The sequence below is a fragment of the Lipomyces doorenjongii genome (assembly GCF_038497915.1).
Source record: "Lipomyces doorenjongii strain NRRL Y-27504 unplaced genomic scaffold V1508scaffold_3, whole genome shotgun sequence".
NCBI lineage: Eukaryota > Fungi > Ascomycota > Lipomycetes > Lipomycetales > Lipomycetaceae > Lipomyces > Lipomyces doorenjongii.
In genome coordinates, this window is record NW_027118070.1 from 195,800 (window position 1) to 210,817 (window position 15,018).

General features: G+C 48.1%; 7 protein-coding genes across 7 annotated transcripts; 3 read left to right on the forward strand and 4 right to left on the reverse strand.

The window, feature by feature from the left end:
- The first annotated feature begins 72 nt into the window (after positions 1-72).
- Positions 73-1,248, forward strand: V1508DRAFT_409300 (uracil-DNA glycosylase-like protein). The gene has a single exon (XM_066939128.1). It carries the CDS (start codon positions 180-182, stop codon positions 1,035-1,037), a length of 858 nt encoding a protein of 285 aa, XP_066798556.1. The 5' UTR covers positions 73-179; the 3' UTR covers positions 1,038-1,248.
- A 166-nt stretch (positions 1,249-1,414) lies between these two features.
- V1508DRAFT_409302 (Eisosome component PIL1/LSP1) lies at positions 1,415-2,831 on the reverse strand. The gene is made up of 2 exons (XM_066939129.1): positions 2,634-2,831; positions 1,415-2,580 (listed from the first exon to the last, which is right to left on the reverse strand). The coding sequence occupies exons 1-2, from the start codon at positions 2,749-2,751 to the stop codon at positions 1,709-1,711; spliced, it is 990 nt and encodes a 329-aa protein (XP_066798557.1). The 5' UTR covers positions 2,752-2,831; the 3' UTR covers positions 1,415-1,708.
- A 958-nt stretch (positions 2,832-3,789) lies between these two features.
- V1508DRAFT_448338 (ureidoglycolate hydrolase) lies at positions 3,790-4,829 on the reverse strand (the record flags this gene model as incomplete). The annotated part of the gene is made up of 2 exons (XM_066942458.1): positions 3,790-4,395; positions 4,448-4,829. 2 exons carry the CDS (start codon positions 4,827-4,829, stop codon positions 4,184-4,186), a joined length of 594 nt encoding a protein of 197 aa, XP_066798558.1. The 3' UTR covers positions 3,790-4,183.
- Positions 4,830-5,298: 469 nt separating this feature from the next.
- Positions 5,299-6,650, forward strand: V1508DRAFT_150462 (40S ribosomal protein uS5). The gene is made up of 3 exons (XM_066936041.1): positions 5,299-6,056; positions 6,108-6,259; positions 6,323-6,650. Exons 1-3 carry the CDS (start codon positions 5,526-5,528, stop codon positions 6,429-6,431), a joined length of 792 nt encoding a protein of 263 aa, XP_066798559.1. The 5' UTR covers positions 5,299-5,525; the 3' UTR covers positions 6,432-6,650.
- Positions 6,515-9,275, reverse strand: V1508DRAFT_409310 (P-loop containing nucleoside triphosphate hydrolase protein). The gene is made up of 4 exons (XM_066939130.1): positions 8,831-9,275; positions 7,523-8,052; positions 7,096-7,460; positions 6,515-7,043 (listed from the first exon to the last, which is right to left on the reverse strand). The coding sequence occupies exons 1-4, from the start codon at positions 9,063-9,065 to the stop codon at positions 6,860-6,862; spliced, it is 1,314 nt and encodes a 437-aa protein (XP_066798560.1). The 5' UTR covers positions 9,066-9,275; the 3' UTR covers positions 6,515-6,859.
- A 137-nt stretch (positions 9,276-9,412) lies between these two features.
- On the forward strand, positions 9,413-10,068 carry V1508DRAFT_409313 (RNAse P Rpr2/Rpp21/SNM1 subunit domain-containing protein). Its single transcript, XM_066939131.1, has 2 exons — positions 9,413-9,676; positions 9,730-10,068. The coding sequence occupies exons 1-2, from the start codon at positions 9,450-9,452 to the stop codon at positions 9,950-9,952; spliced, it is 450 nt and encodes a 149-aa protein (XP_066798561.1). The 5' UTR covers positions 9,413-9,449; the 3' UTR covers positions 9,953-10,068.
- Positions 9,983-10,974, reverse strand: V1508DRAFT_409315 (cyclophilin-like domain-containing protein). The gene is made up of 7 exons (XM_066939132.1): positions 10,896-10,974; positions 10,795-10,836; positions 10,698-10,721; positions 10,587-10,616; positions 10,503-10,520; positions 10,286-10,444; positions 9,983-10,223 (listed from the first exon to the last, which is right to left on the reverse strand). The coding sequence occupies exons 1-7, from the start codon at positions 10,926-10,928 to the stop codon at positions 10,059-10,061; spliced, it is 471 nt and encodes a 156-aa protein (XP_066798562.1). The 5' UTR covers positions 10,929-10,974; the 3' UTR covers positions 9,983-10,058.
- Between the last annotated feature and the right edge of the window lie 4,044 nt (positions 10,975-15,018).

A 15,018-nucleotide genomic window follows, 5' to 3' on the forward strand; every position in this document is an offset into this window, starting at 1 on the left:
GACAATTTGGGTATGAGATAGGACCTACAGCACTTCTAATGCGCTTTGGGGAGGCGCTTTTTGAGGTCCAAACGAACAGTCGTCTCAACTGCGGCGCATCAGCACTACAAGACCCTTACGGGCGATCTGAGGCGCTCTACTTATAATAGGTCATTGAATACGAAGATACTAGTAATGCCATGGCACAAAACGAACAAATCAAAGACGAATCAGCCATCTCATTCAACGGTCTTCTAGATAGATTTGCGTGCATTGAAGAAGATTCGACTTCAAAGCCACCCACAGCGTCACCAACTAAATCCTCTCGCCCCCGGACTCCAAGCGACTCACTGAGCTCGTCAGAGAAGTCGACGTCCCCCTCACTGTCCCCACAATATTTCTCTGCCCCATCCAAAGGCATCAAAAAAAGGAAAAGCCCCCGCCGCTATGCCCCACCAGCGCTGTATGCCCACCTCGCACCAGTCCCAGATTGCCTCGCACCAAACCTGATCTGTATCTTTGTCGGTCTCAACCCCGGCGTCATGACGTCTCAAAAACAACACATGTTCGCCAATCCGACGAATTTGTTTTGGCCGTTATTGTTTGAATCAGGGTGCGTGGCGCGGAAATTGACGTGTGTGGATGACAGACGGTTGCCAGTGGATTGGAGTCTTGGAATCACGAATTTGATTTCCAGGACTACTGCTGAACAGAGCGAGTTGTCCAAAGACGAGATGGTGCGCAGTGCAAGCGAGCTTGAGTCTAAACTGCGACGGCTGCGCCCGAATGCTGTTTGCATTGTGGGGAAAGGTATTTGGGAGGCCATATACCGGTTCAAGGCAGGCAAGTCATTAAAGCAGGATCAATTCAAATTTGGCTGGCAGGATATCAACGAGTTTCAGTTTGCCGCCCAGTCAGGCGACAGTCCTAGAGTGTTTGTCGTGCCGTCGACTTCGGGTCGCGTGGCCGCTTATTCGAGGTCAATGAAAGGGGAGCTGTGGAAAGATTTGGGGCAGTATATAAAGACGATACGAGACACACATCAAATAAGTATATAATTATAGCGTATCGAATGCCGTATACTATCATTCGACACTTTCTGTCAAACTCTTACATACAGTGTTGTAGAACACAACACTGCCACCGAATACTAGTGCAGCTAAATACAGTAACAAAGCTTAATACACGTCTTATTGTGTCAATGCGCCCGATCGATCAATCTGCTGCCCACTACATTATATTACATTGTCCACTTGTATGGTGGATGGACTTTAGACAAAATTTGTGGTGACCCAGAGTGCCGGTGACGAGATACATGCGCCCTACAGTACACAATCGCCGCGGACAGGAACGTCGCTTCAATATGCTCGATTGAGCTCTTCGGTACTGCTAAATAATATGCATAATATTGGAAAAAAATGCATTATGATTACGGATAGTGCATGTGAGTTTACAGAACCGAAAGTGTGATATATTGTTTCGCTACTAAAACAAACTTTGGCAAAAACATAAAGCCCACATACCATAGATAAACCCAGCCGTTGAAAAATACAAAATATTACACGGTAAAAAATGTAGAGATTATAACGATACAAAATTGCACTACACTGCAATTCAACCGCACACGTCGCAAAGAAATTGGTTGATCATGATCAGACCGCCTACTTTTATTTTTCCATTCACATAGCTTACGCTCTCTCGCCGCCCTCTGATTCACTCTTCACGCCCGTTAAGCGGCCATGACAGGCGCAGGGCCTTTCTCCTCAGCCGGGACCTCAGAAGTCGTGGCCTCCGCCCGCTCACCGAGCTTGTCCTGTTCTCCCCAGTCTTCCATGCCCTCACCACGGAGCGGCTCGTCCTCGAGTTCAAAACCGCCTTCGCGCTGGCCCTGGCGGATGGACAAGCTTGGCTTTACGGCGGCATTCTCAAACGTCCAGTTTGCGAGCGCATTCTCGCAGTCGATGATGATCTGCTTCGAGGCCTCGTATCCGTCGTACGCGGGTCGGGTCTCACCGGGAGTAACAGCCTGGTCGTCGATGAGGTCGAGCAGGCTGAGACCGTAGTTGGCAATCATTGCAAGTTTCTCAGAGTGCTCGCGGAGCGCGTCAAACTGGTATGCAAACGCAGCTTTCAACTTCTCACGGGTGATGTTGGAAAGCTGAGCTTCGGCGACGAGGGACTCCGCCTCGGCACGGACAAGCTCCTGCTCGAGAACAACGATCTTGGGCGAGTTGGGGTCCTTATATTTGAGCTGAGCGATCTGGTCTGTGATCTTCTGTTTGCGGTCACGGGAAGGCTGGACAGAGGCCTCAATGTTACGGATCGACTTCATGGTCACACGATACTGGTCGTAGCGGTCGATGAACTGGTCCTCGAGTTCACCGACCTCGTACACGAGAACGCCGAGCTTGTCAGTGATGTCAGACACGTCGTCATCACACTCTTCGCCCCAGAGAGAGAGTTGCTTGGCGACCTCACGTCGCTCGCGAGAAACAAGCTCGATCGATCGCATGACGTTCTTCTCCATCTTCACAAGTTGAGCGAGCTTGCGTGCGAGATCAGGACCGAAAGAGCCAGCCGTCGTGCGACGGAAGGTGTGCGCTGCGATGGATCGTGAGCCGGTGAATACCAACACAATATCGAATAGCACTTACCAAGAGAACCCTTGCCGAAAAATCGACCGGTTTTGGTGGAGGAGGGAGGTGGAGGTGGAGTCACCATCTGCTGAGCAGTCGGCGCCCGGCTGTTGCGCATGGAATATGTTCGGTGCATTGTAATCAGAATCGAATTGGATGTAGTCGCAGGTCTCGATAGGGTGCACGAAGATAATAGGCGGACGAGAAGGATGAGATGTGATAAAAACGGCTTAGACGCTGGGTGCGGCCATGTTTATTTATGCGTGATAGTCGAGGATTGGCTGACATAAACGCGTGGTAGCGGCTTATATAAGGATTTCTGCATGTGGTGCAATTCTACGTCATCACGCATGGCGGCGGAGAACGAAGCAAGGACGCCGTACCCAACGTGTACCCAGCCAACTTCAATAAAACCACGCGACATTACATCTTCCCCAGACATCTACAGAAAGATCACTCATTCGATACGAGAAAGAATGACCCACTGCCGGCAGTGGACACGCTCCAGCTGGCGATTGAGTCCACTTACTATAGTGCCGTTTTTGAGTTTGTCAATTGACTGGGCCATGGAATGTCTGCCCAGCTCAGCGGACAGCTGAACTGAACTGGAGCTGGTGGGCATCAACCCGGTGCCTGGGCACATGGCCGTTGACGGACCAGATGACGAACGGGTGGACAATAATGTTAGTGCGATACGATGCGATGAGATAAATTGTGAGATCGTGCGATTATTGGCGATCACTTCGCTGAGGCGTTGCAGCTCATACTTTAGTATGCAGGAAAGGGTGCAGGGTTCGGCAGGTACAATGCAGGTACAACACCTGACTTGTCTCGGCCGCCTCGAATCTCGAATGGGCGGCTTCTGGCGCCAGCGACCAAATTCTTCTGCAACTCAGTAATAACAATCGTCGCGACATACAGACCGCTGATCGCCCGCATCTAAAGCCCCTGGCACTCTATCTGCGGTTGGCGCACTAGGAGACCTGCACGATGATGAGACTGTGACGTCAATTAGCAACAGCATAGGTCAAACTATGCCTTCTTGTGAAAACTCTTGTCTGATATCAGCCCTTGTCCGATTTCTCGGTCTTCCTGCTCCAGCTTCTGTTTAGGTCACGTGAAATTTCCTCCTCCTGTCGATGACTCGATGCGAGCGATCGACGCTTGACTGATACTATGGTATACGATGCTGGTCGTTGATCGCTCAGCGGTGATCCCGCACTACAGTGGCATCGGCTGCACGATCTCATGACCACGCCAAAATCGAGTCCAGAGATCCAGGGTCTCGCTTGCCACAACACCAGTCGTCAATCGATCTTGTATCTATGACGATTGCAAACTTACATTTACTTCAATCCACGCATCATAACTGCTTGAGTATAATAAGAGCATGTGATGGCAACCAACTCTACTGTTGGTGACTGACAGTCGCAAAGTATAATGATAACTATAGGTATTGTATTTTAAATTCGAATCATATACCAAACATAAAAACGCCAATTGTATATAATCAATCCCACCAACCAAATCAATTTCAATGAACATTCTCGACTACTTCTATCACTACCTTAAACTGTATACGTAACCGGAAGCCCATTCTCAATGCCGACAAGGTGCATCTCGTCCTCCTTCACGCCGTTATCGTACATAAACATGGTCATGTCTAACGTGTCTCTGAGCGAGCATGTGCCTCCATGCCAGACCGCAGCGCCGTACGTGACTGACTGGCCTCCCCGAGCGACGAATGCGCGAACGGTCGACAAATCCGGCATATTGTCTACTCATTGTTAGTTTTGTCGTTTCTTAACTTCTCATCAAAAGCAAGCACTCACTCTCATCGTTCTCAGCAACAATCACCAAATAAGCAGGCTCGCTGGCATCAACTCCCATCGGGAAAAAAGTTTGCGTAGTATATGGGTGTCGTTCGATAACCTTGACAAGGTACTCGCAGTTCTTCCTATCCAACGTCGCGGGTGGCGCGAATCTTTGCAAATTGAACGCGCATGGCGCCTCGGTCTTGAAGTGTGAGTTGGAATAGTTGTTCACTGGGACCGACACATCCGACATCCGATACGCGAGTCCATGAGTGCCAGCAGCGACCTTTGGAGCCTGGTGGTATGCGGAGATGACGTACCCAAACTTGCTGAAGGCCTCGGGTGTCAGCTCCTCTGCAACAATAGTGCCGCCGGAATATTCGAACGTCGCGAGAGTCATTAGGAGTTGATTCAGGTTGAAACAGACAGAATGACAAGCAAACAGTGGCAGGGGCAAGGACGATATATATATTCGCACTAGCATAGCTCCCAGTTCCTTGGGAATCCCACATTCGAGACCATTATGGCGCCTTAGAGATCGTTCTCACCCCACCCACCCCACCTCCCCATCTTCCGCCTCGCCTCATTTCTTTTCGCCGTCCACATCTCGGTATTGATCCAGAAGTGCATGCAAATCTCGCACTTGGATATTCAACGCATTTATTTTACAATTGCCATAATGCGCGAGATCATGAGAGATGGAATTAGTTAACTCCGCGGAGCAGTTTGCGGGGAGCTCGGCACCTGAGTCGTGGGGTCAATTGCGATTAGGACCCCCACTGCCCCCTCTGCTTAATGGTGGCCCCCCACCCGCACACCCGCACACCCGTGACCTGTGCCCTGTGGCTGTACGCTCAAGTGGCTGGAGAGTTGATTTTGCAGTTAGGGCTTGAGCAGCATGTGACTCTAGGGCTTGACCGTGGCTTGAACGGAAAAGCAGTCACATTCACTAGGCAGCGGGAAAGGGAGAGGTGGCTGGCGATACACACTACGACTGCGAGATCTCCGTAATCGCGAAGCCAGCGCACCATCGCATAGCACAAACCTTCCGGCATCTCTCGAGACAGCACCAGCACCACCCACCACACAATCAATAATGTCTGAAGCACCAAGAGGAGGATTCGGTCGGGGCCGTGGCGGCGACAGAGGCCGTGGTGGTGACAGAGGCCGTGGCCGTGGTCGTCGTGGACCCCGTCGCGGCGGTCGCAAGGACGAGGAGGCCCAGTGGCAGCCCGTCACTAAGCTCGGCCGTCTCGTCAAGGCCGGCAAGATCAAGAGCATGGAGGAGATCTACTTGCACTCGCTCCCCATTAAGGAGTACCAAATCGTCGACGAGTTCTTACCCAAGTTGAAGGATGAGGTCATGAAGATCAAGCCTGTTCAGAAGCAGACCCGTGCAGGTCAGCGCACCCGATTCAAGGCCATCGTTGTCATCGGCGACTGGGACGGCCACGTCGGTCTCGGTATCAAGACCGCGAAGGAAGTTGCTACTGCAATCCGTGCCGCCATCATCATCGCTAAGCTCTCCGTTATCCCTGTTCGTCGTGGTTACTGGGGTGCGTCCCTTGGTCAGCCCCACTCGCTTGCCGCTAAGACTACCGGCAAGTGCGGTTCCGTCTCCGTCAGAGTATGTCTTTCAAGATAATATTAGAATAAATGCTGATGAGGTCCGTTGTAGTTGATCCCTGCTCCCCGTGGTACCGGTGTCGTTGCCTCCCCCGCCGTCAAGAGACTTCTTCAGCTTGCCGGCATAGAAGACGCGTACACCTCCTCCAGCGGATCCACCAAGACCCTCGAGAACACCTTGAAGGCCACCTTCGTTGCCATTGGGTATGTACTCCACGTTTCTGCTTGCGGTTGAATATACAATCAATAGAACTAACAAAACATCAGCAATACCTACGGCTTCCTCACCCCCAACCTCTGGAAAGAAACCCCTCTCGTCCAGTCCCCTCTCGACGTCTACAGCGACCTCCTCGCGTCCGAGAAGCGGACGTATTAGACGTGCGTTTGGAAAAAGTTCATTTCATTGGTTTTGCTTTTCGGTTGTTTTCATGAGCACACTTGTATAATCTGACGTAAGAACCCGTTTTACGTGTCCGTGTATTGTATATCACGTCGCTTGATACAAAAATATTCATTTACGCAAAAAAATTAATGTCGTTGAGGTCTGATAATGTCGGTCCACGAGACGTCGACCGCAATCGAATAATCATGCACGTATACAACAACGATTAACAGTTGCAATAACTGAATTAAACACAATTCGCAGTAACTATATAAAATATATCCATACACACAATAACGACTATTAAGTCACTTGACAAAGAAAATACAAATACAAGCATACTGAGACATAAAGTATCGACAATCGGACTATATCACTTTTTATCACACACAAATCCAAATCTCGCATAGATAACAAATGGCTTAAGTGTTCATGTACGTAGCCGGATCGATACCGTCCTCTGGAAACGCGGCAATGTTAACTTCAAATCGTTCCTGGATTTTATCCAGCACGTCAGCGTCTTCCTTTGAGCTGACAAACGAGATTGCCAGTCCCTTGGTACCGAACCGACCTGCTCGGCCGACACGGTGGAGATACGAATCGGCGCTAGAACCCGGTTAGTACTGCAACATTCAAAAAAAGACTTGGAAGGACGTACTCAGCGGGAAGGTCGTAGTTGATGGCCAAGTTGATACGCTCGATATCAATTCCACGACCAAAAACATCAGTCGAGACGCAAATACGCTTATTGAACTCTTTGAACGACTTGTACCGCGCAATACGCTCCTCTTGGGGAATGCCGCTATGCACAGCGATACTAGGGAAGTTGCATTCGGTTAGGAGCTTGTTGAGCTGATTCGCACGCTGAGTTGACTTTACGAAAATGATAACCTGGTTAAATTCCAAGGTGTCAAGAAGGTCATTCAGTTTGCGGTTCTTCTCGTTTTCTTCCAACTTGATGTAGTACTGCTGGAGTCCGTGCAGAGTCAACTTGGTCTCATCGTCGACATAAATTTCCAGCGGCTTCGAGACATTAGTAAAACAATCATGGACACCCCACTATGATCTTACAAACTGTAACTTACATTCTGCATGAACTTCTTGCAAATCGGTCGGATTTCCTGGCTGAGCGTGGCCGAAAACATCATAACCTGCTTCTGATGTGGAGTCGCTCTGAAAATCTCCTGCACATCACGTCGCATGTCCGATGTTTCCAACATTTTGTCGCACTCGTCAAGAACAAACACTTTCACGTTGTTCAGTCGAATATACTTATCTCTAACCAACGCGTTCAGTCGACCAGGAGTAGCGACTATGATATGTGGGCTCGTGTCCTTGTTCTTGATAACTTCGAGATCCTTCTGGATCGGTGTGCCTCCGTAAAACACCGCTGTTCGGACATCAGGCATATACTTTGAGAATCGAGAATACTCGTTCTTGATCTGGTATGCAAGCTCTCGCGTGTGACACATAACCACAACGGCCACTTCTCCAGGAACGGGGTCGAGCTGCTGCAGGGTTGAGAGAACAAACACGGCGGTCTTACCGAGACCGGACTTGGCCTGGCATAGAACGTCTGTGCCGAGAATAGATTGCGGAATACAAACTTGCTGAACTAATAAATCGTCAAATTAGCATAGTGCTTCAAACTATTGCGATATGCCGATGCACGCGCTGCCCTCCATATACTATCAATCGAATCGATATAAAAAAGTAAGTCCAAAGTGCCGCAATCAAATGCTGAGGTACAACACCTGCAAATTTAACGCTGCTGACAATACTTGTGCTGGTGACTTAAAATACTGCAGAGCCAAAATCTGATATGGACGCGAGTAGCTACCCCAAGCACAACTTATGAAAAAGTCGCATGGATTTGTACCTAGTTAATCCACATGACCAGCGCTTCCAAGGGTAGTGACAGTGAACTGTCCGCCGGCCAAATTTCCAGCAACAAAAAGTATACATCAAAAAACCACAGCAACCGATATCGGACCATCGTCACAATCCCTACTCCGCCACATGACACGCCTTAAACGTCTCCGCACAAAAAGAAGGGAAAAGTCACAACGACAATCGACTGATGGTCGTCGTCGTGCAATTTTGTATAGCGCTTCAGAACATCGTACGGGATGCAATCTCATCGTCGCAAATGCCATCACAAGAGCCTCATCCAACGGCAATAACAAGGATGACGATGGTAAATAATGTATATATAGTTGAAAATGAAAACCGGCAAATAGAAGATGCCATGTGTGGAAAGAATGACCTGTACTGAATCGATTCACTTTTGACGATGGCACAGCGTGAAAAGTATGGAGAGCGAGCAGCGCACATTGTCGGCAAAGGCAACAGAAATTGTTGCAGGAAGGAACTATAGATGGAACACAACTAACCCTCAGAAGGATGCTCAAATCCGCAATCAACGATAGCTCTCAACAATTCGGGTTTGAGCAAGAAATCGCGGAAACCGGTGGAATGAATACCGACATATGATCCTTTTTTGTCACCGTTCTCATCTTTGGAGTCGCCGTTAGCCGTAGTAGCGGCCGCAGTGGCGGCAGGGGCAATTGGCGCGACGTCCTCGGAATCGGAGTAGTCGAGGAGTTCTTCTTCGCCGTTGTCAGCCATTGTGAAATGTGGTTAAAAGCTTTGGGATCGGGTGTTTGTGACGAAAATAGGACGGAGGTCTGATCTGGATGGATCGAAATGAGCCAAGCGCAGTCAAACAATCAAATCAATAGGCCAAACTAATGACAATAGTTGACCGTAGAAGGATATAAAGAACGGATCTGTAAATGTAATATGAATGAAATGGTGAGGTGGCGATGTCACTAGATGTTTGGAAATCAAGTTTGTTAAGATCGATGAGGCGAAGAGTTGTCAGCAGTACCCAAACCCTAGTGACTACGATCGCGCGGTCTCAAATATGCGCAGGGAAATCTCACCCCTTCATTCATTTGACAAGGTGCACATGAGCTGATTTACCTAGTGGTCTGTAATGCAGCGTTCCAGATGGCTAAAAAGGAAAAGAAGAAATCTAGTGCTGCATTAACTAAGTCGCTAAAGAACCGAGACCAATATCTACGGACGTCGTTCTTGTATCAAGCCTCGGCGTTGATGGCAAATGCAGCGAATATGACACCAGAACTTGCCGTAACCGCAACATCTGCCACGGCGCCTTTGGCTCGGTATTACGCGTCCCAAATGAAAGCTGTTGCTCGCAAAAGCGTTATTCGATTGTGCGTATTGTCTGTAGATAGGTGAAAAGAATAGATGCTAATGCGACTGATAGAGATCCGAATATCAAGCGGTCTATATGCAAACGATGTGACACAGTACTGATACCTGGGAGGACATGCGCCATTGTAGTCGAGAATGAATCAGCAGATAAGGTGCCTCATGCTGACGTTTTGACACATACGTGCAGAGTTTGTGGCGGTCAGAAACGGTTCCCCATCGGCAAGAAAGGAGATTTCGTGGTGTTTACTGAGAGACCAGATCATGTTGTAGAATGAGAGTGAAATGTGGTGTCCTGCATAATCGGAGTTCGGAGGAGTATTTGTAGATATTTCATGGTTATTATACATATTCATCTGTAATTTTACATGTTTGATGGCAATTTTATAGAGCGACGGCACGTATTATCTTGACCTCTTCCAATGGCCGATCCGCCGGTCCAGTACGAACTAGACCCATCCGCTGCACAACCTTCATGCCCTCACTTACACGTCCGAAGATTGTATGCTTACCGTCTAGCCAATCTGCAGGTGCCAGGGTTATAAAGAACTGTAACATTAGGCAAAATATTCAAAGGATCAAGATCACATAGATGTTTGAAGATTACATACCTGAGACCCATTTGTATTTGGTCCGCTATTCGCCATACTGACAATTCCTGCGCCGACATGCTTCAATCCAGGATGAATTTCGTCCTCGAACTTCTCGCCGTAGATTGACGTCCCGCCTCTTCCTGTACCAGACGGATCACCGCCTTGAACCATGAAATCCTTAATCACAACCAGTCAGTAAATATAGAATAAGTCGACCAAGAAAATGTTGTAATACCGGAATTATGCGATGGAACTAGAGTTAACCATTAATACTGTCCATTCAGGTACACCTACAAACCCGCCATATTACCATACTTACAATAGTGCCATTGTAATATCCTCTTCGAGCCTATGATATCAAATAGCGTCAGGAATAGCTCTGTACATCCAGAATACGAAATTCGTAGCGGCCACTGTGACTGATTCATACCAATTCATAAAAGTTCTTGCATGTCTAATTCGTGAGCCACAACTGCCATAATATGAAAAGGGTGCTAAATGACTCAAAAATATTCAGAGCAGCATACCTTTGGAGCGTGCCTATGGTAAAGCTCGATAGTGACAGACCCCTAGCCGACTACTTAGCTTTTACGATTTACCACAGAATTTCTGATGGGTGTCCACTCACCATAGAAGTCTCTATCCGCACGTTTCCACTCATTGTTTAAATCATATAAAGTTAGGGACAATAGATAGTAACAATCAAGGGGCCCAAGTGAAAACCATCGTGAACACGCCGCCCAACAGGGGTTCTCAGCCGGTCCCTAACCCACAGCCTTCCAGAGCCAACCCTAGAGCGCCAAACCCTAACCATCAGCAGTCATCCGAGTCGTCAATTTTTTTTTCACAGACCTAAAACTACATCCACCAAGTCCAGGATCCCATATTGCATGAGATCTACGCTTTACGCGGATTTTTCTTTTCTAGTATGTAGGAAAAGGAGTTGTGGGACGATGTGGAGAGAATGACAGTCTTGGTGTATCTCCGCATTGGATTCTTTGGATATGAAGAATGCGGTCGTAAACCTTTGATATATTCCTTTATCCTTACGTTTGCGGAAGTAGATATTTCTGAAGTTTAGGGTGCCTGGCGGATGCGATTCATGCATAGGTGATGTACCGATCTATGGATTGAGAACTCGTTGTTTGGAGCATTTAGAAAGGCGATATTCCTGCCGTCGGTTAGGGTCGTTGAATTTGTAATACGTGCGTTGGCTGCTATAGACTGTAGCAGGAGAACGCTTCAATCGTTGTCCCGGTAGTCAAAGTACAAGTTAGCCATATGGGGCTCGGAGTCTATGCTAGACAGTAACTAAATAAATTATAAGCCCCATTTAGCAGACGGGGATGCCAGAAATGAACAAATCACTCGCGCTAGAAGACCTGACGCGCCCTGGCTTCTGTGCCTCTCGTCTAGTTATACATATCTCTACCTATCCCGCTGCTGCTGCCGCCGTTCCCTGCCATTGTCAGATGCATTGACACTGAGAATGGAACCGGAAGTGCGAGACGGCTAGAGCCACGCCGGTTGGTCCAGTACAAGTTCTAGCGACGCAGTCTCTACACAGCGCGAGAGGGTAGTCTGGAACCGGAGTCGACGTTGGTGCACTATCGGTCACAGTGAAGACTTATCGACGAGGTGTCAAGAGGGGATCCTCCGTAGAAACATGCGAGGGGCGTAGATGTGCGTTGAGCCTTTGTCTCCTTGCCATCTGGCCTTGCTTTTGACATTGACAGAGTGGCTTATTGATGGAAACGGTTAACAAATTATATTTAGAATAGAAGAGCGCAATATGTTGTGAGTTAATAGTTAAGCGAGATTCAAGTATACGCTGATCGAAAGATGTGAGATTCAGAAGATGCAGACCCATAACGTCAGAGGAATATGTGATGACGTCATTCAGGCAATATAACCACCAAGTAAGATATCGACGCGCGCGAGGGCATCAGCGGCGAAATTTAAGCCGCGTCTGCTGAACGGGATGGATGAGTAGACACGGTACATAGTCTACAATTCCTGCTAATCAATAGACTAGTTGACAGGTCCGGGGAAAGAAAAGATGCTTTCATCTGTAAGCGGCTCTGAAGTGTAGTTGCAGCTAGCATTATAGGAAGCCTCGCCGCGGATATGCTGTCGAGTCGCCTGTCGCGGATTCGACTGCCTTCCTAATCAAGTATATGAGCTTGAGCATAAAGGTAGTGCATATAGCCTTGCCTAAGAGCGTTCAAGAGTCTGGCCATACAAGATCTAAACATCCGTAAGTCCATCTGCCAGTTTCGCACAAATCATCCTCCGCCTATCGTATGGCACCGAGCCAAGCCCGATAGGTTGTTATGCATTTGACAGCGTCCTCAGAGTGAAAGGTGTGCAGACCAGTCCGGCTTTCATTCTAATGAGAGCAATTTCGCGGCTGTCGAAAATCGCGCCTCAATATACGATCTGCCTTGCAGACACAGCTCCTAATGAAACAATTACATTACCGGGGCTAGAAACGAACTGATACCAAATAATATCGCATGCCACTCGATTGGTGTGAGACATTCAGGCTCAGCTACGCCTATTGTGAAATACGGCCGCGACGGTGACAGTGTGTTAAATACAGGGAAAGTCGACCTTTGACATGTTCTGACATGCGAATTAGCGCGTCTGACATACGAATTAGCGCGTCTTTCAAATACGGCTGGCAGAAATGGCATACCCCTGTTGCGATTCGCAAACTTCGTTGGTCATCATCGGCGCACTTACCGACTCGAGCACCAGAGGGACATCCCAGTATTTAGCCTCATTTTTCATAATTTCTCTGGAGGCGACGTTGGGCGCACAAACGAGCGGTTTAATATACGGGAAGGATGAACACCGTGCGAATCTGTTAGGTCAGCGAACTGGGCGCATGTTGTCTGGCGGTTTCTTCGGGGGCATTAATGAGCTACAAGGCACGAGCCGGCTAGCGAGTCTTTACGGAGAGGATGGCATTATCTAGTAGCCGTAGCAGACCCCGGTATCGTAACTGGACTCTGGCATGCGAGTAGGATGCCGCGTACCAACAATCAATTCATTGGCTACACCATAGGCATTGAGGAACGCCATTCGCAATAATACATTGGCATTACTTTTTCTCATTTATTCTGAGTGTAGAAGGTTCGATCTGGGTTTGTTCCCCCCAACCGATTGTGAGTTAAGTTCACGATGGTCACACCTGGAAGCAAACCCTAATCCACAGGCATTAAGCATGGGCGGTTCGGAAGTTTTGTGTTTCAAGCTTACGGGTGCATTGGAAGTGCTGTGGTGATTTTACGGGTACAGTGGAGCATTCGACAACGGATGTGGCGACTCACAGCTGTGAAGATGAAGAACAACAGACGCTGTGATGAAACGTAAATATTTCTCCTTATTTATTTAAATTCCATTTGAGTGCGTCGCTGCATGAGGCATTTATCTGTGTCGCAGCGATAACGGAAAAGTAAGTGAGAAGCTACGCATTCTACGAACCAGTTTCGAACCGATTCAACAGGCACCAGACCGAGACTGCTTTCGAGAGAGTGGAAATTGCGTATGGAGGTTCGACACAGTGAGTGTGACAACAGAGGGAATTGCTAGCGTTGGGGTTTGTTTGGATACTAGCGGCCTGCATTGAATGCAGGATACCTCTTTAGCGCTACACGCAAATCATGATCTACATAGTTTTTTTAAATTGCGGTCGATCAAATTTTGTCTTTGCTTTTTTAGTGTAAACTTCCAATTGTTTCTTTGTTTTTTCATAGTTCGAACGTTATAAAATTGAACTCTAACGTTTTTGTTGTCGGTGCGCTGTCACTGGTGGTAAAATCACGGATTAGCGTCGACTTTAGCGCGAGACAAATATGAGAGGTGGATATTTTTAGATGGCTGAGCACTGACTGATAGTTTACTGCGTAAGCCGTATCTCGCACGAAAGCGGTGCTACGAATTTGACTAATAATGGACAGCCGACTTCTTATTAAATGTTGCTTTTAGAAATAGCCGTTGCGAAGCGTAGTACCTTAGCAAACCATATACGAGTATGAACAGAATTGACTTATCTCGCATCGACGAGCCGCTGCGAGTCTAATCGTTTGCGCCTGTGATATGATTTTGCCGGTATCTACATGCTGCTGCGTAAACTTCGCGACCCTGCCAGAATGTTGTCCTCACAAAATTAGCTTTTCGCCGCCAGGGCCCCGGATCTCGGGTCGGCGAATAGTAAATTGCCAAAAGACATTGAATTCATTTCCCCATTATGGGGGAATCCAAGGATGTTAGGTATCTGTCCGATCTGCGAGTCGATGTGTGTACGCGTTGCATATCTTTTGAGTACGCCACCGAGGTCCACTTATTCGACTCGTGTGATCATGTGCACGGTCTTCGTCTGCGCCTGCTGCGCAATCTCGGACACGAATCAAGCGGCGACATTTAATAATCCGCAGTTAAGTTATAATTCGTAGGGAAAGAATGCATTAGTCAAAATATGCCATCAAGCTTACCCGGCCTCGAAGCAGGTTTCGTTGTCCCCCCCTGGCGCGCTTAACTGGGCAGCGAAATAAACTTCGCAATATTGCAACCCTGTACCATGCGCTCACTCTTCCCACAATAATATTTCAAAAAAGCACTGGGTTGGCCTGTTTCATGTTTGCGTTGTAGAGCAGCGTAAACACCACACGCCGAATTTTGTGTAGGCTTCTATTTCAAGAAATATGAAACCGCGACACTGACAGCGTTCGGCCAGACGGATAAGA

Coding starts and splice junctions, on each gene's coding strand:
- V1508DRAFT_409310 (XM_066939130.1), bottom strand. CDS start 9,065: ATGGCTGACAACGGCGAAGAAGAACTCCTCGACTACTCCGATTCCGAG. Junction 8,053..8,830: donor ATTTGAGCATCCTTCTGAGG/GTTAGTTGTGTT, acceptor ACGATTTATTAG/TTCAGCAAGTTTGTATTCCG. Junction 7,044..7,095: donor AACTACGACCTTCCCGCTGA/GTACGTCCTTCC, acceptor ACCGGGTTCTAG/CGCCGATTCGTATCTCCACC.
- V1508DRAFT_409313 (XM_066939131.1), top strand. CDS start 9,450: ATGGCTAAAAAGGAAAAGAAGAAATCTAGTGCTGCATTAACTAAGTCG. Junction 9,677..9,729: donor CGCAAAAGCGTTATTCGATT/GTGCGTATTGTC, acceptor TGCGACTGATAG/AGATCCGAATATCAAGCGGT.
- V1508DRAFT_409315 (XM_066939132.1), bottom strand. CDS start 10,928: ATGAGTGGAAACGTGCGGATAGAGACTTCTATG. Junction 10,722..10,794: donor ACCATAGGCACGCTCCAAAG/GTATGCTGCTCT, acceptor CTCACGAATTAG/ACATGCAAGAACTTTTATGA. Junction 10,617..10,697: donor GCAAGAACTTTTATGAATTG/GTATGAATCAGT, acceptor TTGATATCATAG/GCTCGAAGAGGATATTACAA.
- V1508DRAFT_409300 (XM_066939128.1), top strand. CDS start 180: ATGGCACAAAACGAACAAATCAAAGACGAATCAGCCATCTCATTCAAC.
- V1508DRAFT_150462 (XM_066936041.1), top strand. CDS start 5,526: ATGTCTGAAGCACCAAGAGGAGGATTCGGTCGGGGCCGTGGCGGCGAC. Junction 6,057..6,107: donor GCGGTTCCGTCTCCGTCAGA/GTATGTCTTTCA, acceptor GGTCCGTTGTAG/TTGATCCCTGCTCCCCGTGG. Junction 6,260..6,322: donor GCCACCTTCGTTGCCATTGG/GTATGTACTCCA, acceptor ACAAAACATCAG/CAATACCTACGGCTTCCTCA.
- V1508DRAFT_409302 (XM_066939129.1), bottom strand. CDS start 2,751: ATGCACCGAACATATTCCATGCGCAACAGCCGGGCGCCGACTGCTCAG. Junction 2,581..2,633: donor TTTCGGCAAGGGTTCTCTTG/GTAAGTGCTATT, acceptor GATCCATCGCAG/CGCACACCTTCCGTCGCACG.